This window comes from Peromyscus eremicus, chromosome 6, assembly GCF_949786415.1.
Source record: "Peromyscus eremicus chromosome 6, PerEre_H2_v1, whole genome shotgun sequence".
NCBI classification, from domain to species: Eukaryota; Metazoa; Chordata; class Mammalia; order Rodentia; family Cricetidae; genus Peromyscus; species Peromyscus eremicus.
Window position 1 is genome coordinate 68,998,705 of NC_081421.1, and position 19,643 is coordinate 69,018,347.

At 44.8% G+C, this 19,643-nt stretch overlaps 2 protein-coding genes across 7 annotated transcripts in view; both read left to right on the forward strand.

Annotated features, from left to right (window-relative positions):
* Ctss (cathepsin S) overlaps positions 1-10,989 on the forward strand; it is a 29,739-nt gene extending 18,750 nt beyond the window's left edge. Inside the window, exons 6-8 of the mRNA XM_059264881.1 lie at positions 1,222-1,387; positions 3,756-3,858; positions 10,570-10,989. Of these exons, the coding sequence (XP_059120864.1) occupies positions 1,222-1,387; positions 3,756-3,858; positions 10,570-10,669 (369 nt within the window). The 3' untranslated portion in view covers positions 10,670-10,989. The remainder of the gene's footprint in view (positions 1-1,221; positions 1,388-3,755; positions 3,859-10,569) is intronic.
* A 5,757-nt stretch (positions 10,990-16,746) lies between these two features.
* The window catches only part of Golph3l (golgi phosphoprotein 3 like), a 57,414-nt gene continuing 54,517 nt past the window's right edge, over positions 16,747-19,643 (forward strand). For 3 of the 6 annotated variants that reach the window (XR_009379859.1, XM_059265862.1, XM_059265866.1), the window contains exons 1-2: positions 16,747-16,850; positions 18,281-18,334. Coding sequence is in view for 5 of the 6 variants with exons in the window: in XM_059265862.1 (XP_059121845.1) it covers positions 16,758-16,850; positions 18,281-18,334 (147 nt within the window). In the remaining variant the exon portion in view is untranslated. Of the gene's footprint in view, positions 16,851-16,977; positions 17,116-18,280; positions 18,335-19,643 lie in introns of those variants that run through there. The other 3 variants (XM_059265865.1, XM_059265864.1, XM_059265863.1) reach the window with 3 other exon arrangements.

The following is a 19,643-nucleotide window of genomic DNA, read 5'->3' on the forward strand; positions in this document are numbered from 1 at the left end:
AACCGCCCCTCAAAAAAATATGGAAAAGAAAAATTATCCTGACAGGGCTGGCAAGATGGCTCATTAGGTAAAGGGACATGTGGCCAAGCCTGACAACCTGAGACTGGTCACTGGTCCCACATGATAGAAGAGAGCCAAGTCCTGTAAGTCATCCTCTGACTCCACACTGGCATAAATAAATACAATCAAAAATCACATCTTAGGGGCTGGAGAGACGGCTCAGTGGTTAAGAACACTGACTGCTGGTCCAGAAGACCTGGGTTCAGTTCCTGGCATCCACGTGATAATTCACTACTGTCTGTAACTACAACTCCAGGGGAATCTAACATCCTCACACAGACAAAACACCAATGCACATGAAATAAAATTAAACATTTTTTAAAAAGATTTATTTATTACTTATAGTGTTCTGCCTGCATGTATCCCTGCAGGCCAGATGAGGGCACCAGATGTCATTACAGATGGTTGTGAGTCACCCTGTGGTTGCTGAGCCATCTCTCCAGCCCAAAATTAAACATTTTTTTTAAAAAATCACATTTTAGCCAGACAGTGGTACCTTTAATTTCAGCACTTTAGAGGCAGAGGCAGGAAGATCTCTGGTTTTGAGGCCAACCTGGTCTATAGAGCAAATTCTAGGACAGCCAGGGCTACACAGAGAAACTCTGTCTCAAAAAAAGCAAAAACAAAAAAATCATATTTTAAAAAATTATGCCTTGAAAACTTCCTCCTTCAGCAGTATTATTTTGATTCATTTCTTTCAGCCTCTTTTTCTGTTATGATTTTAGGGGGACGCAGTCATATGTTCAACAAACTTACATTTGTAACCTCCTGTTTTTTTGTTTATTTTTTGCTTTTGAGACACAATCTCACTATATAACTCCGGCTGGCCTGGAACTCGCTCTGTAGACCAGGCTGGCCTGGAACTCGTAGACCCACCTGAGTGCCGTCTCTTGGGGTTACGTTCATTTTGTGCAGTCTTGTATAGCTCCAGCGGAGCCGAGCTTGGCTGAGAAGCCTGTGCTACCATGCCCAGCTTGAGACGGTGTTTACACAAACAAATGGAAAAACCCAGAACAGAACAATAAAGAGGGGGTGGGGGTAGGGGAAGACAGGGAGAGGATCTTAGACGGTTGGAAAGGGTAAAGTGCGTGGGTGGGGGAACCATATTTGAACTCCAGGAAACTGAAATAGACTTTATGCTTTTTTTTTTTTTTTCCGTAGGATGAAAAGTGTCACTATGACTCAAAAAACCGAGCGGCCACATGTTCCAGGTACATCGAGCTGCCCTTCGGCGATGAAGAGGCACTCAAGGAAGCAGTGGCTACTAAAGGGCCTGTGTCTGTGGCCATCGATGCCAGCCATCCTTCCTTCTTCCTCTACAGAAGTGGTAAAATGGGCCGCTGGCCTCCTGTCCTTTGCTGCGCTTGGTGTAGACTGGGCGTCCCATACCTCGTTCTAACTGGTGAATCCCACCGGTTAAAGCTGACTAGGACCACTCCACTAAGTTCTTCCTGTAGCCTCTGTCATCTCATCCACACAGCGACTCTAATTTACAGGCGAACACTCTTGGCAAGGCTGATCTGCCTTGGGGCTGGAGAGTTGGCTCGGTGGTTAAGAGTACTTCTTGTGGCAAGGGATCCAGATTTCATTCCTACATCCCCCGCTCCTCGGGCGCCAGGCAGGCACGTGGTGCACATCCAGACAAAACGCCCATACACGTAAAATAATGAAAATAAATCTAAAAACAAAATGAAAGACAAAAGGGTTAGCCCGACTAAGCCACTCAGCCCCGAAAGCGGTGGTGCTAGGATTAAAAACTACGCGGATGAAAACCATGTCACGGCTACGTAATCCACACATGAAAAGGAGTGGCCGCTAAGTGTGGTGGGTGTGTCTGTAGTTCTAGCATTCGGGAGGCAGAGGCAGAGGGGTGACAAGGTCGAGGCCTGGGCTACACAGTGAGACACTATCAAAAAGCAAAAACAAAGCAAACAAAGAAATTAGTTTGTTTTTAATCCACCAACAGTGCATTGTATGAACTAAAAATCAAGAAAGCACTTCCACAAAGGGGGGGGGGGGGCGCAGAAGACGCCATAGTGAGGCTCAAAAGGGTACACACACAGAGGCGAAAGACATATCCCCTGTTTATGAAATGCAGTCAAATATCAATAAAATTCTTCACAAAACTAGATAGAATAATCTTTAAGAATGTATGAAACCGTGAAAACCCTCAATAGCCAAAGCCGTTTTAACAAAAGCAGCAAAGCCAGAGAGCACATTCCTGAGTTACAGCACGATGTCAGCATGACAACAGACCCCAGAGCAACAACACAGACCAGCAGGACCCTGTCTCGAAAACACAGCCAGGCATGTTGTTACATGCCTGTAATTCTAACACTTGGAAGTCGGAGGCAGGAGGTTTACTTCAAATTTGAAGCCAGCCTGGCTGGCCTTGTTAGGCTTTCTATCTCTGTGTTAAAACACTGACCAAAACCAACTTGGGACAAAGTTTATCTGGCTTACAGTTCACAATCCATCACCAAGAGAATCGAAGGCAGGGACTGAAGCAGAGACCATGGAAGAACGTGGATGGATGGATGGCTCCCGCCCCATGGCTTTCTCAGTTTGCTTCCCCTCCAGACAGGGTTTCTCTGTATAGTCTTGGCTGTCCTGGAACTCACTCTGTAGCCCAGGTTGGCCTCGAACTCACAGTGATGCACCTGCCTCTGCCTCTACCTAGAGGTGGTACCACTCACAGTAGGCTGGATCCTCCCACATCAATCATTTTTCAAGACAGTGACCTACAGACTTGCCTGCAGGCCAATCTGACGGAAGCATTTTCTCAGTTGAGGTTTCCTTCCCCAAATAAGGTAGCTTGTGTCAAGTCAACAAAAAGTTCACCAGGACACTGACTATATTCTGAGAATTCCAGACAAGCCAGGGCAACAGAGCAAGACCAGGTCTCAAACAGACATATAGATAAAGATAACCGAATGCTGGTGACATGAAGAAGGGGCCTTGGCATACTGACTATAAGAATTTCAATTAGGACAGCGTCTAAGGGAAATGGTGTAGAAATTCCCCCAAAAGATAAAAACTAGAGCTATCATTTGACCCAGCAGTTCCACCGCCGGGAATATATCCCAAAGAAATTAAATCAATATATTGAAAAGACATCTCTCGAGTTCATTGCAACAGTTTCAACAGCCTAAGTGACCATCAACTGATGAGTGGGTAAAGAGAGAACAGCACGTATACAACATGGAATACGATTCTGCTTTTAAAAAACAGGATGCAGGAATGGGGTGTGGCTCAGATATTAAAATGTTCTCTCACCGTGCATGAAGCCGTGGGTTCAATCCCCAGCACACATACATACTGGACATGCTGGTACAAGCCTGTCATCTCAACTCTTGGGAAGTGAAGGCAGGAGGATCAGAAGTTCAGGATCATCTCTGACTACTTATCAAGTTTGAGGCTAGGGGGCCTTTGTGAGACCCTGGCTGTGATCTTAAGCACTATAGAAACTTAAAGGAGGGTACATAACACTTCTCTAAGGTTGACACTTAGAGCTGTGTACGCCATCATACACAGCTCAGTGACACAGTCCCTGAACACCCACAGAATGTAGAACCCTGTATTATACACAATCATTTTGTCCTATCTCCAGGAACCTTGTAAAAAGCAGTCGAATGTCCACGTGTGTTTGTTATCCCGTAGCACTTGCCTCTTTCCCATCTGTGTTTTATTCCCAGGTGTCTACGACGACCCCTCCTGTACTGGTACTGTCAATCATGGTGTCCTAGTGGTTGGCTATGGGAACCTCGATGGGAAAGACTACTGGCTTGTGAAAAACAGGTAATACATTTGCACATCAGTGTCAGCTCCAGTGTCAGGATTTGGGGGTGGGAGGTGCACATCAGCGAAAGTGCCCTTGCTGTTAGGTTTGCTGGTCACCATAGCAACAAGGATGAGCATTTTTAATAAGAATGGCCCTCAAAGGCTTAGTCATCAGGGAGTAGCATTATTTGAGAAGGATTAAAATGATTAGGAGGTGTGGCTTTGTTGGAGGAAATGTGTCCCTGGGGTTGGGCTTTAAGCTTTCAAAAAGCCAAGCCAGGCCCAGTCTCTGTGTAGTGTGTCGTCCCCCTGTCCCCCCCCCCCCCCGTCCCCCCCTCCCGCTTTTGGATTAGGACCTAGCTCTGTTCTAGCACCATGCTGCCAACCTGCTCCCAGCCCTGATGGTAATGGACTGACCCTCTGAAACTGTAACCAAACTCCTAATTCAATGCTTTCTTTTTTGAGGTGCTGTGGTCATGATGTCTCTTCACAGCAATAGGACAGTGACTAAGACATCCATGTTCATCTTTGTTTTCATGATTTGTCTTCTATAATACTTTTCGTTCTATTTTATGTCATTTGGTGTTTTGAGATAGGGTCTTGCTATTACTCCTAGATGGCCTGGAACTCACTATGTGTTTCAGGCTGGCCTTGAACTTACAGCCATCCTTTGGCATCTGAGTGTTGGAATTACAGATGCACACTGCTACTCTTGGTTTGCTCTTCTATCATTCCTTGTCTGTTCTTTTTATACTCTGTAGAATACTCATGGCTGTAATTTTCGTTTGGCAGTGTTAGGGCTTAAGGCCACGGTCACACCTATGCTCAACCTCTGAACCACATCCCCAGCCCCATCACCCCCTCTTAGGAACATTGTTCCTCTGCCTGGCCCCTGAATGCTGTTATTCCCTGCTCCCCCAGGGATCCAATGACTACTTCTACCTTTGCACATCATTCCACTCAGGATTTACCATAGCCTGTAAGCTGGAGGCCTTCAACTCTCTTCCCCCGAACGTGGCATTGGCCCAGAACTTCACACTTACCCAGTCAGAGTCACTCACCGACATTTCACTTTCTCCAAACTCAGTGTGGCCAAAGAATTCAGTTCTCTCCTCTCCATGCTGTTCCCTCCAGAATTTCCCAGATCAGTAAATCATATCACATAACATTGTCATCCAAAAGAGGTACTGTGGAGTCATCCCAGGCCTCTCCAGGGCCAATCAAGTGACAAATCAAATACAATTTGCCTCAAGTTGTCTTGGGGTTTGCCTGCCTCTTTTCTGTGATTCTGTCTCTGGTTCCGATGGCTCTTGCCTGGACCGCTGCTCTATCTAGCCTGAGAACTGATGCTCTTCTTTACTCTTTATATTTTGTTTTATTTTTTCTTATAACTGTGCATGTGAAAGTGCATGGTGGTGGTGGTGGGGTGTGTATGAGTGTATATCTGGATTCTGGGGATTGAACCCAGGTCACCAGGCTTCCTGGCAAGTGTTTTTATCCACTGTCTTAGTTACTTACCTGTATCTGTGATAAAACCCCATGAGCAAGGAAGGGTTTTTTGGGGGCTTATGGTTCCAGAAGGAGAAGAGTCCAAACCATCACAGCAGGGAAGTATGGCAGCAGGCTGAACCCAGGGAGGCAGGAACAGCCGAGAGCTTACATCCTGAACCGTGTGCGGGAAGCAATAAGAGCAAATTCAAAATGGTGTATGTCTTTAAGCTCTCAAAACCTGTCGTTTCTTAGTGACACACTTCCTCCAGCAAAGTCACACCTCTTGAGCCTGTCAAACAGGGCCGTCAACTGGGGGCCACATATCCGATGCCAGAGAATATGGGGGGACCTGTCACCCAAACCACCACAGCTGCTGGTCCACCCTGCCGGCCCCATCCTCTTTATTCTTGACTTGATCTTTCATGTGCTGCCGCCTAGTGGATGTGTCTGAGCAGAACAAGTCTGGGCTTGTGACTCCTCTGCTTGGGCACCAGTTAGTGTGAAGTTACTAGTGGAGGAGTCAAGTCTTTCTCTGCCTGCCTTGCCAGCCTCCTGGCATTCAATTTGCATTTTTATTTTAGTTAGAGTAAATTGTAACACAGTTACACAGCTACAGACCCCATACGTACAGTGTCATCTGAAATAGCTGTTTTTCTTTATATTTCGTTTGTCATTCTTTCGAAAGCAGCTCAGAAGCCTGGTGGCATATTCTTATAATTCTAGCACTTAGGAGGTGGAGGCGGGGCATCCTTGGCTACAGACCAAATTCTAGGCCAGCCTGAGCTACATGTGACCTATTTCATGCCCCTCATCAATAAAATAAAATACAGACTTAAAAAGTTCAAAATATATTTTTTGTATTGTTTTGTTTTTTTCAAGACAGGGTTTCTCTGTGTAGTTTTGATGCCTTTCCTGGATCTCGCTCTGTAGACCAGGCTGGCCTCGAACTCACAGAGATCTGCCTGCCTCTGCCTCCCGAGTGCTGGGATTAAAAGTGTGTGCCACCACTGCTCAGTACCAAAATACAATTTTTAAAAAGGCCAACAATATGGCTCAGGGGGTAAAGGTTCTTGTTGCCAAGCCTAACAACCTGAGCTTGATCCTACATTCTACATGGTGAAAGAACTGGCTGCTACATGTTGTGCTCGGACCTCCGCTCACACATGCCTTCCCCCACAGTAAAAAAATAAATGTAGTAAAAAAAATTTAAACCAAAGCAGCTTAAGCATTATCTATTCTAGTAAAAAAAAAGATCTCTGAATGTTTGGGATTAAAAAAAAATGTCTTTTTTTTTTGAGATTGGAACTTACTGTGTGTACTAAATTAGCTTGGAACTCACAGAGATTTTTCTGCTTCTGCCTTTCTGCCTTGCAGGTGCTAGAATTAAAGGCATGCATCACTTGTATGCCTGGTGCCCTCAGAGGCTAGAAGAGGGCCTCATCTCAGAGCTGCAGTCACAGATGACCGTGAGCCACCATGTGGGTGCTGGGCACCTAACCCAGGTCCTCTGCAAGAGCAGCCAGTGCTCCTAACCATTGAGCCATCCCTCCAGCCACCAGGCTGCCAAACTATTCTACAGAGGCTGAGCCAAAGCATTTACACATTGTGTTTAAATGGTTGCTTGTTGTAGCTGTGATGTTTTGTATGTGACTTCGTGGTGGACATGAGGACAGACTTGTTTTTCTGTCGTCACACGGTGACCCCTCAATAATGCACTGACGAGACCTCTGTGTAATTCATAAGCAAAATGAGTACAACTTTTAGAGAGAAAGTGGGAAGAGGAGGCTGGGAAGTCAAGAGCCCTTGTTGTTCTTGCAGAGGACCTGGCTTCGGTTCCTAGCAACCAAATCAAGAGGCTCACCACTGTGTGTGACTACAGTTCCTGGGGCTTTGATGCCCGTTTTTAGACTCTGTGAGCACCCATATGCACCTAAACTCACATAGGCACATACCATTAGACATAAATCATTTGAAAATTTTTTCAAGCTTTATTTTATTTTTAATTATGTGTATTGTGTAGATATGTACACAAGAATGCAGGTGACCAGGGTGGCCAGAGGCATATAATCCCCTGGAACTAGATTACAGGTGGTTGTAAGCCTCCTAACATGGTGCTGGGACTCAAACTCAGGTCTTCTGGAAGTACAGTATGTGCTCTTAACCACTGAGCCATCCCTCCAGCTCCTGAGCCTTTTTGCTATTGGAGGCAATATGAAACGTCAAGACTTGGAAGCATAGTTGGAGTTTTTCCTATTGGTTTCCCTGCACTGTTACCACACAGCCCAGAATGGAGGGCTCAAAACAGCAGAAGTTTGTGTCTCCTGGCTCTCGAGGCTAGAAGACGGAGATGACCGTGTTGTTGGGTTACTTTCTTCCGAGGATTGTGGGGAAGAAACTATTTACAGACATGGATCTAAGGGATCTAAGAAAGTCAAACTCAGGGACAGAACAGGATGGTGACTGCTGGAGGTATGATGGGGACACAGGAGGTGCTGACCAAAGGGTACAGAGGCTCAGTTATAAGAAAGTTCTCGAGTTCTAATGTGGTAACAATGTCTTCATTAATCTGTTTGTGCTCATTTGCCTCAGAGTGTGTATGCATGCACTATGTGCACCTTGGATAATTTCTATTTTGTTTGTTTGGTTTTTTGGTGTTTATTTGGGGGGGTTGTTTTGTTTGAGACTAGATTTCTCTGTATAGCCCTGGCTGTCCTGGAACTCACTCTGTACACCAGGCTGGCCTCCAACCCAGAGACCCACCTTCTCTGCCTCCCACACCCAAATGCTGGGATTAAAAATGTGTGCAACTACCCAGCATGGTAATTTCTAATTAAATATGTTTTCGTTAAAAAAAATAAAGTAACTGCTTGGTAGCTAACAGCTGTAACTATAACTCCAGTTCCAGCAGGATCCAACCCTCTTGTGGCCTTTTCAGGCTCTGCGCACACATGATACACAGACATTCATGCAGGCAAAACACTCATACATATAAAATAAAAATGTTTTTGACAGGCAGTAGTGTCATACACCTTTAATCTCAGCACTCTGGAGGCAGAGGCAGGTGAATCTCTGAGTTCGAAGCCCACTTGGTCTACAGAGTGAGTTCCAGGACAATTAGGGCTATAGAGAGAAACCCTGTCTTGAAAATTAATTAACTAACTAATTGATTGATTAATAATAAAAATACCCCAGTGTGGTGGCACATGCCTGTAATCCTGGCATTGGGCAGTGGAGGCAGGAGGATTAGGAGTTGAAGACCAACCTTTGGTACATAGCAAGTTCAAGACCGACCTAGGCTGCATGAGATTCTTCTGTCTCAAATACACACACACACACACACACACACACACACACACACACACACGCACACACACAGAGGATGGAAAGAAGAAAAAGTTGAGTACCCCCCCCAGCTCCTGAGGTTTGCAGCCACTGCGGCTTTCTTTCTGTGGCCTGTAGGAACAGCACTCTCTCTTGCTTTCAATTCTCACGTGGCCTCCCTGTGTGGGACGTCCCTGTGTTGACTTCAGTCTACTGGATTGAGGCTGACCTCACGACTTCATGTTAATCTAATGATGTCTACAGTGCCCCTGCTTCCAAATAAGGACGCATTTCGCACTGTGATGGGCTGACAGTGTTTGTGTGGTCCACTGGGAAAGCGGCTGAGGAAACTGAAACTTTGATTTACCTGCTCATAGTACTGATCAGCTTGATGTGGAGCCCTACTAGCTTTCCTTGTCCCTTGAGCTTCTTTTTTATTGTTGTTTTACAAACTTGTTTCTTCAGTGATTGAAACAATCTTTTCTCTTGTAGCTTACTGAGTTTCTAAAGGACTCTCCTAGGTAATATTCTAAATGGCCCCCATCCAAGCCTCTTCTCCTCCCCCCACTTTTTTTTTTTTTTGAGACAAGCTCCCATGTAGCCCAGGCTGGCTTCAAGTTCATTATGTAGTCCAGGAGGACCAAGAATTCCTGATCCTCCTGCTTCCATCTCTGTGGTGTTGGGATTAGAAGTGTGTGATGCTCTGTGCCCAGGCAGATGAGTTCTTGAATACACAGATGTGGTCTACACAGCAAGCCTGAAAGCCTGTAATACCAGGCAGCTCATCACCTCACAAAGGAGAATGCTCTACTTCAGGATGGCTTTAAGTAGGAAAGCGTCTCATCCATTTCTGGATCATTCACAACTGTATTATTTATCATTTGCTTTAGAATTCATTGCTATATAACACTTTCATAACGGCTGCTCAAAAATACTCTTAGTATTTCTCTAGAGAAATGTGTTTGCTGGAAAGTCGTTACCCTTAAGCCAAACACTGTGACAGCTAATACTTATAGTCCCACTCCTTAGGAGGTAGAGTCAGAGGATCAGCTACGAAGTAAATTTAAGGCCAGCCTGGGATACATGAGACTCTTGTCTAACAACAACAACAAGAAGTCATTATCTATGACCCTATTGTGCAAAAACATTTAGAGATGAAGTGCTATAAATAATAGACTCATTCCTTACAGAAGGCATGCTTAGAAAGCAGGATGGACCTTATATTACTGTCCCTAAATGTAAGTCACTATGGAACCAATGTGTGTGGTGGCTCACACATGTAAGCCCAGTCCTGGAAAGTCAAGACTGGGAAACTGCTGTGAGTTTGAGATTAGACTGCGTGTTTTTGTTGTCTACAAACAACAAAAAAACAAAACAAAACAAAAAAACTTAAAAACAAGCTAGGAATGATAGCACGCACCTTTAATCCCAGCACTCAGAACCAGAGACAGGTGGATCCCTGTGACACAGTCTGGTCCACATAGGAAGTTATAGGCCATCCAGGGACATAGTCAGACCCTGTATAAAAATATATATAAGTGTAGGGCTGGAGAGATGGCTCAGTGGTTAAGAGCACTATTCTGGGGTTGAGGATTTAGCTCAGTGGTAGAGTGCTTGCCTAGCAAACACAAGGCCCTGGGTTCGGTCCTCAGCTCTGAAAAAAAAAAAAGAGCACTGTTCTTCCAGTAGGACCCAAGTTCAATTCCCAGCACCTATATGATAGCTCACAACTGTCTGTAACTTCAGTTCCAGGGGATCTGACACACACAAACATACATGCAGGCAAAACCTCAATGCACATAAAATTAATTAATTAAAAATATGTAAGGGTTTTAGGAGGAAGCAAAGAGATAAAAATATTGATGATATGGTTTTATTATATTAATTTATAATTTTGTGTTCTTTCTCTTTTTGTAGCTGGGGCCTTTACTTTGGTGATCAAGGATATATTCGGATGTCAAGAAATAATAAAAATCATTGTGGGATTGCTTCTTATTGCTCTTACCCAGAAATCTAAATGATGTCTTCTTCTTCTTCTAACAAGTCATGAAGATGAAATACACTCTAACTTAATTTCACCTGTTCTGTCCAGAAGAAACAAATGTGTCATGACCAATGTCTATTTAATGTATTAACTAGGTTATAGTTTGTTTGCTTGATAACTTTATCTCTCTGAAAAGTCTGTAAACAAGTTAAGAATGTACTATAGATGGAACTCTGTCAGAGTCTGTCCCCAGGATATTCGTGTTTGCTCTTTCTACATCTTACATGCTGTCATCTTTATGTTTATAACATAATATCCCTAAAGAGCTTAATAAATCTGTCATTTCAAATCTCTATTTTTGTCCCATACCATATTTTCAAAATGTTCTTAGATAACCTTTATACCCTCTCATGAGCACAGCCATGTTAGTGATGAGCTATAGTCATTGTGATGAAGAAAATGTTATAAAAACTTTAAAAAAATGCTAGGTATAGTGGCACATGCCTTTACTCCCAGAACTTGGGAGGCAGAGGCAGGTGGATCTCTGAGTTTGAGGCCAGTCTGGTCTAAAGAGTGAGTTCCAGGGCTACACAGGGAAGCCCTGTCTTGAAAACAACAACAAAAAACCCTACAAAATGATGTTAGGTTATAAACTGTCCAGAAGACTAAGTTGTATTTTGATTCATAAAATTATTCAATAAATGTCTTAAAATTGAAGCACATACAGCCAGGTGGTAGTGGCACATGCCTTTGATCCCAGCACTCGGGAGGCAGAGGCAGGCGGATCCCTGTGAGTTCGAGGCCAGCCTGGGCTACAGAGTGAATTCCAGGAAAGGCACCAAAGCTACACAGAGAAACCCTGTCTCAAAAAACCAAAAAAAAAAAAAAAAAAAAAAAAAAAAAGCAGCACATAAATGATTAAAAACAAAGCTGTTTTTTTGGGGGAGGGAGGGGAAGATGGTTCAGTGGTTGAGAGCACTTTGCACCTCTTGTACAGGGAACGTGGGTTCATTTCCCAGAAACCACATGGAGGCTCTCAGCTATCTATCATCCAGTTCCAGGGTGGTCTGCCGCCTTCTAGTCCCAGTGAGCACCACATACACATGATTCACATAAATATATGCAGGCAAAACACTCTTATAGTTCTTTTTTTTTAAAGGCAAGCTGTTTTTGAACACCTTTGAAGAATTAGTTACTTATTTCTGTGGTGCTGGTGATCAAACAGAGTCTCCCATATGCCAAGTAATTTCTCTACCAGTGAGCTATGCCCTCAGGCATGGGCCTGGGGAGGAAGGATTTGTAACAAGCATAAAGGTGGGGTCTATTGACTGCAGAGAACATGGGACCTCTTTCATGAGGATGGGTTCTACTGACTGAGAGACAATGCTCAGGATTTTTGGGGATTCAGGTGAAGGCTGGCTCCATAGGATAGCAAAAGGTCACTAGACAGCATCCACTCCAGCCTTCCAGGTGAACAGGTGTCATTTTCCTCCTTTGAGGAAGACAGCGCTGCCTGTTTAACAGTCCTGGTTTCCCTGGTGCTTTCTGTCAGCTGTGCCCTCCACACTCACCAGCCCTGGAGTCTGTTCCCAGTGCTCTATAAACTGTCGGAGGTCGACTTGCTAGTCAGTTGCCCCAATATGCCAGGCTATATTGGAAATTTAATACGCCATGTTTCGGTGCCCCCTCTGCCCACACTGATATTTCTTCTGATATTGGAAAACCAATTTTTGCCTAAGTCTATTTTCTCATCTCAAAAAACAAAACAAAACAAAACCCAACAATGCTTAACACCAGAAAAAGAGAGAGGTGGAGGATGGCGAGGTGGGGGTGAGGAGAGGAGGAAGAGAGAGAATGCAGGAAGGGGTGATATCTGTCCCTCTCACAAGGTTCTTAGAGAAGCGATGTAATACTCGGGCAGTGAATTTGAAAATTCTTGGAAATTTTTAAATGTGAGAAAAAAAACATGGTAAACATTAGAGTAAGATTTTCAACATTTTTGATCCTGAAAACAGGATCCTCGTCCTCATTATTCCTCACACTGAACTGTGGGGGTCTCTGAGACCACCCAGGCCAGCAGAGTGTCGTCCAAGAAAGGAAAAGAAGACAGTGCAGTCCAACAGGACTCAGTAGCTGGTGCTGGTTCAGACTTCGACAGTCTGACACCAGGAAGTTTATTTTAGGCATATTTAAGTACACCACCATTTGGAACAACATTTTCTGGTGATACTTAATCCCGGGAACACAATAAAGCTCAAGACATGATAACGTCAAAACTCTTTCTAAAGTACAAGTGACATCTTCCATAAAGATAGACTAAGGAAAGGGGCTCAAGATAACAAACTCAGGATAAGTGTCTGGGGGAGGGTAACCCTATAGATTAACTGAGACAAGCTCAGGATAAGCGTCTGGAGGAGGCTAACCCTATAGATTAATTGAGACAAGCTCAAGGGTCTGGGGGAGGATAACCCTATAGATTAACTGAGACAAGCTCAGAATAAGTTTCTGGAGGAGGATAACCCTATAGATTAACTGAGAAAGCTCATGATAAATGTCTGGAGGAGGATAACCCTATAGATTAACTGAGACAAGCTCATGATAGGGGGAGGATAACCCTATAGATTAACTGAGACAAATTCAGGATAAGTGTCTGGGGGAGGATAACCCTATAGATTAACTGAGACAAGCTCATGATAGGGGGAGGATAACCCTATAGATTAACTGAGACAAATTCAGGATAAGTGTCTGGGGGAGGATAACCCTATAGATTAACTGAGACAAGTTCAGGATAAGTGTCTGGAGGAGGCTAACCCTATAGATTAACTGAGACAAGCTCAAGGGTCTGGGGGAGCTAGTGTGGCCTAGCCACACAAATAGTGAGAAGGTCACCACATCTGTCCCCAGCCTTCTGGGTGGAAAACAGGTACACACTGCTCCTTTGAAAAGACAGCCCTGTGTGTTTAACATTTCTGTTTTCCTTAGTGCTTATCTGTGAGCACAAGGACCTACATGCCTCCGACACTGAATAACTTTGGGCAGACCTTTTCCTATCTATGGTGTACATTTCCTCTTGTTGAAAATATATCAAAGTCCATGAGACAGTACACATTAAGGGAAGAAGCTTCCACTACCCCACAATCTGCACCTATCCTTCATCCTAATGTTTTTTCCCATGGTTAAAACTGCTCTATTGAGGTGCTGGCATAACTGGATGTCAATATGTAAAAGATTACAAATAGATCCATATATGTCACTATGCACAAAACTCAAGTCCAAATGGATCAAAGACCTCAACATAAATCCAGTTACACTAAACTTAATAGAAGAGAAAGTAGGAAGTACTCTTGAACACATTGGCACAGGAGATCACCTCCTAAATATAACACCAGCAGCACAGACACTGAGCACAACAATTAATAAATGGGACCTCTTGAAACTGAGAAGCTTTTGTAGGGCAAAAGACACAGTCAATAAGACAAAAAGACAGCCTACAGAATGGGAAAAGACCTTCACCAACCCCACATCTGACAGAGGACTGATCTCCAAAGTATATGAAGAACTCAAGAAACTAGACATCAAAATACTGAACAATCCAATTAAAAAAATGGGCTAAAGAGCTAAACGGAGAATTCTCAAAAGAAGAATCACAAATGGCTGAAAGACATTTAAAGAAATGCTCAACATCTTTAATCATCAGAGAAATGCAAATCAAAATGACTCTGAGATACCACTTTACATCTGTCAGAATGGCTAAGATCAAAAACACTAATGACAGTCAATGTTGGAGAGGATGTGGAGCAAAGGGAACACTCCTCCACTGTTGGTGGGAATGCAAACTTGTACAACCACTGTGGAAATCAGTATGGTGGTTTTTCAGAAAAATGGGACTCGATCTACCTCAAGACCCAGCCATACCACCCTTGGGCATATACCCAAGGAATGCTCAATCATACCACAACGATACATGCTCAACTATGTTCACAGCAGCACTTTTTGTAATAGCCATAAACTGGAAACAACCTAGATGCCCGCCATCTGAAGAATGGATTAAGAAAATGTGGTACATATACACAATGGAGTACTACTCAGCAGAGAAAAACAATGACAGCATGAAATTTGCAGGCAAATGGATAGAACTAGAAAATATCATCCTTGCCAGGTGGTGGTGGTGCATGCCTTTAATCCCAGCACTCGGGAGGCAGAGCCAGGTGGATCTCTGTGAGTTCGAGGCCAGCCTGGTCTACAAAGCGAGTTCCAGGAAAGGTGCAAAGCTACACAGAGAAACCGTGTCTCGGAAAAAAAAAAAATATCATCCTGAGTGAGGTAACCCAAACCCAGAAGGACAAACATGGTATGTACTCACTCATAAGTGGATTCTAGATATAAAGCAAAGAACAATCAGACTACAACCCACAGAACCAGGGAGGCTATATAGCGGGGGGACCCTAGGATGACTTATAATAAGTTTTGGTTTTACTCAATTACTGGGCAAGCCTCAATCAAACATTTAACTATTAGGATAAAAATTTATACTGTATCAAGCTGATAATAGAAAAAAACACAAACAATACTGTGACAAATATCTTGCTATATGTACTTTATCAATATTTTGTATTAAATAATTATTATCAGTGAAAAAATTGCTCTATTGAGGTCTGGAGAGAGAGAAATGGTTCACTGGTTATGAGCACTTGCTGCTCTCACAGGGGACTGGGGTTCATTTCCCAAAATCCACATGGTGACTCACACACAATCATCTGTAATCCCGGTCCAGGGGATCCAATGCTCTCTTCTGACTTCCAAGACCACCAGTCACACACCTGGTGCACATACATAGATGCAGACACTTACATACACAAAATTATAGATGCAAACTTTGAAGTTGTTTATAGACGGCAGTTAACACTAGTCAGCAAGTGCTGATCCCCAAAGAAATGCTCAGTGACAGAGATTGCTGGTCCACAGAGAAATAAATAAACCTGAACAAAGCCAGGACTGTGATGACTGAAGCCTGTCCTTGCAGAATGAAACGGGGACTGACTGACACATGGCACACGCTGTTCCACCAACTGTGAGAACCAGAGTCTCCATATCCAGCATCCCACCCAGTTCATCACGCTTGGCAGAACGTGCCTTTACGCGCTGAGCCATTTCGACAGCCTGGGAACTATGTTTTGAAAAGAGTTGTGTGAAGCAGTGCTGGCGGTGCTCCGGGCGGCCTGATAAAGGACCGGCACTTTGGCAACCACCCACAAACTTGAATGCCAGTACTGAAAAATCACCGCTCCAAAAATAGAACTTAATTTCCCTTCCAAACGAGACATAAATGGTTTTCAAAGCTACCCGCTGTGCCCAGTTGGATTAGTAGAAATATCTAAGTAAAGGTGGTGACATACGCCTGGACATCTAGTATGGGGGAGGGGTAAAAGCAGGGAGGATGGCCGTTCAAGACTAACTTCGGCTAAACAGGGAGAATAAGTCTCAGAAATAAAAGTACTGGATTGGGTGAGACGGCTCAGCAGGTATAAGCGCCTGGTGCCAAGCCTGACAGCTGAGTTAGACTCTTGGGGGCCACATGGTGGAAGGGGAGGGCTGACGTCAAGTTAGCCTGATCACCACACGTCGTGCTGCGGTATGAGCATGCCCACACGTGGTCCTCGGGCCTCTGAATGAACGCCACAGGGCACGCGCGCGCACGCACACACACACACACACACACACACACACACACACACACAACTAAAAATTAAAAACAACTCATTAGCAGAAATACAAGTCTAAGTCATCAGACTGGTGGAGCAACTGATTTCCTCCAAGGCACCATCGTCTGGGCGGTGGGGGGCCGATCCAGCACACGGAAGGTCCGATAACAAAACCCAAAGCCCGAAAACCACCCAACCCGGGAGAAAACGGAGCCTCTAGGGCAGCGGCGCGTCCGTCCGTCCGTCGGGAAGGCTTTGGACGGCCCCCGATCTAAGCGCGGTGAGAACTCAGCCTGCCGGCAACAGAGCAGGGCTCCCGGCAGCCCTTGCGCAGCAGCTTTGGGCGGGAACGGGGAATCCCGCCTGAGGTCAAAGGGCGCGGCACGTGCCGGCGGGCGGGCGGCCGGCCGTTGGCGCGCATGCGCACTGCGCCTAGGCTGAAGCGGGCGCCGCCGCACGCACGTCGCGCCCCCTCTTCCGTGTGGCTGTGTCCTGCGTCCCTCAGGCGAGGCGTCATATATGTTTACTTCGGGTTTGGGTGGCTGGTCTCGGTCCCGTGGGCCCTCGCCCACCCGCAGGGCGGTTGAGAGTTTGTGGGGTCGGGTCCCGGGGGGTTGCCTGCCGGGGGCGACGGGGGCGACGGGGGCCGGCGCCATGGCGCTAACGGTTTCCGTGCCGACGGCTGGGTGACTCGCATTAACGGAGGAAACGGGACGCCAGGGCGGCGACACCGAAAGCGGTTCACGGCGATAGTCGTGAGGATTGAACGGGTTTTAGGTCGGCACAGTGAGAGCCAGGCGAGCCGGGCCGCGCAGGGAGACCTGACTCACCATAGAAGTGAAAGGACGATTGTGGACTAAATGGTGCCTGGTGGCCCTGGGCGGGGGAGGCGGCAGGGGGCGCACGCCTTTAATCCCAGCACTCGGGAGGCAGAGGCGGGAGCATCTCTGTGAGTTCGAGGCCAGCCTGGGCTACCAAGTGAGTCCCAGGAAAGGTGCAAAGCTACACAGAGAAACCCTGTCTCAAAAAAAAAAAAAAGTTAAATATCATTCTTGGCTACCTAGGGTTGGAGTCAGCCTGGGCAACATGAAGGCCTATCTCAAGATTTTTTTGTTTTTTGTTTTTTTTGGTTTTTCGAGACAGGGTTTCTCTGTGTAGTTTTGGTGCCTGTTCTGGACCTCGCTCTGTAGCCCAGGCTGGCCTCGAACTCACAAAGATCCGCCTGGCTCTGCCTCCCGAGTGCTGGGATTAAAGGCGTGCGCCACCACCGCCCGGCTATCTCAAGAATTTTTTAAAATCTGTTTCTGAAGAAAAAATTTTCTATTTATCTATTTCTGTTGTCTTAAAAACGTCTAAGTCACATTTTATGGGAGGTGGTAGCATACACATCGTGCTGTGGCACGTGTAGACGTCAGAGGACTTGTGGGATCTGTTTTCTCCTTCCACCATGTTGGTCCTGCCAACCCAGAGCATCAGGCTGGCGGCAAGCTCCTTTCCTAGCTGAGCCAGTCTGGTGTCCTCCCTGCTTTGCCGTCTTATAGTTCCAGAGTAGACAATGTATGCTGAGCCCTGATAAAGGAGTCACCTGATTTGAGTATTTTTGATGTAAATATATTTTAAATTGTCAGGCAGAATCTCCCACCCACCCCCAAACAAAACAAACAACAAAAAAACCCAGGGTCTCAGGTAGCCTTGTCTGGTCTGCAACTTGCTAACTAGCCAAGACTAAACTTGAACTCCTGACCTTCTTGCCCCAGTCTACCAAGTGTTATTCTAGGAGTACACTATAGTACTGGGGCTATACATTGTCATTTTTAAAGGTTCTATTTTAAGTAAAATTCTGAAATTCATTAAGATAAAAACCTCATGTAATAGAGTTTTAGAGATAAAAAATTAAATCTGAAATTAAAATTTGTATTTGTGCTGTGTTACATGGTTGAAGAAAACATTTTATTGGAAGATGGCCACTATGCAGTTGCGGAGGACAGCTTCCATGGTATGATTTCTTATGACTTAATATGTATTAATTTAGCTGGGTTTCTTTTTTGTTGTTGTTTTGGTTTGGTTTGGTTTGGTTTTTTGAGTAGCCCTGGCTGTTCTAGGACTAGCTCTGTAGACCATCGTGGCCTATTCACAGAGATCCACCTGCCTGTGCCTCCTGAGTGCTGGGATTAAAGGCATGTGCCACCAGGGCCCACCTTAGCTGAGTTTCTTGTTTCTTTTTTCTTTCTTTCTTTCTTTCTTTTTTTTTTTGGTGTTTTGCTGCATGTATATAGACTTTGTGAGGGTATCAGATCTTGAAGTTACAGACAGCTGTGAGCTGCCATGTGGTTGCTGGGACTTGAACCCAAGTCCTCTGGAAGAGCAGACAGTGCTCTTAACCACTGAGCCATCTCTCCAGCCCCGAGTTTCTTGTTTCTTGAAGCCATAAATATTTTACTATTTAAAAGAATCAAATATTTGCAGCTTTAATGATATCAGGACACTTTGTACTTTAAGGAAAAAAGGAATGTAGAGTTCTTTTGGACATTGTTACCATAAACTGTTCATTCAGTGGCATCTCCTTTTTCCTTGGAGCTCTCACCAGCTGAATGTGACAGTTGTAAAGTACAAAGGTTGAGTCCTGCTTGCTTCCACTCAGCCATCTGTGTATGAACCCAGTGCTTGTGTTTTGTTTTAGGGGATTTTTTTTTTCTTAATGAGTTTAGCTGCTGTTCATGAAAAGAGTGAATACTTAGAACTGTGCCAATAATTAGAGGAAATCCTATCTAAGAAAGTGCGTTTTTCTTTGTTATTACTATTATTGTTGATATTATTATTATTATTTAAAGATTTGGTATGTATATGGTGTTCTGCCTACATGTATGCCTGTGTGCCAGAAGAGGGCACCAGATCTCATTATAGATGGTAGTGAGCCACCATGTGTTGCTGGGAATTGAACTCAAGGACCTCTGGAGGAGCAGCTAGCTAGTGCTCTTAACCTCTGCGCCATCTCTCCAGCCGCTACTATTATTATCATTTTCGACAACATCTCACTATGTAGCCCTGGCTGTCCTGGAACTCTCTATGTAGATGCAGGCTCTGCTCACAGAGATCCACCTGTCTCTGCCTCTTAACTGGGATTGAAAATGGATATGCTACCACATCTGGCTCAAAATGCACTTCTTTTCTACTTATTTATAATGTACAGTGGTTTGTCTTAACATACGTCTGTGCACTATGTGGGTACAGTGCTAGCAGATCCCCCTGGAACTAATGTTAGACAGTTGTTAGCCACCATGTGGATTCAGGGAATCAAACTTGAG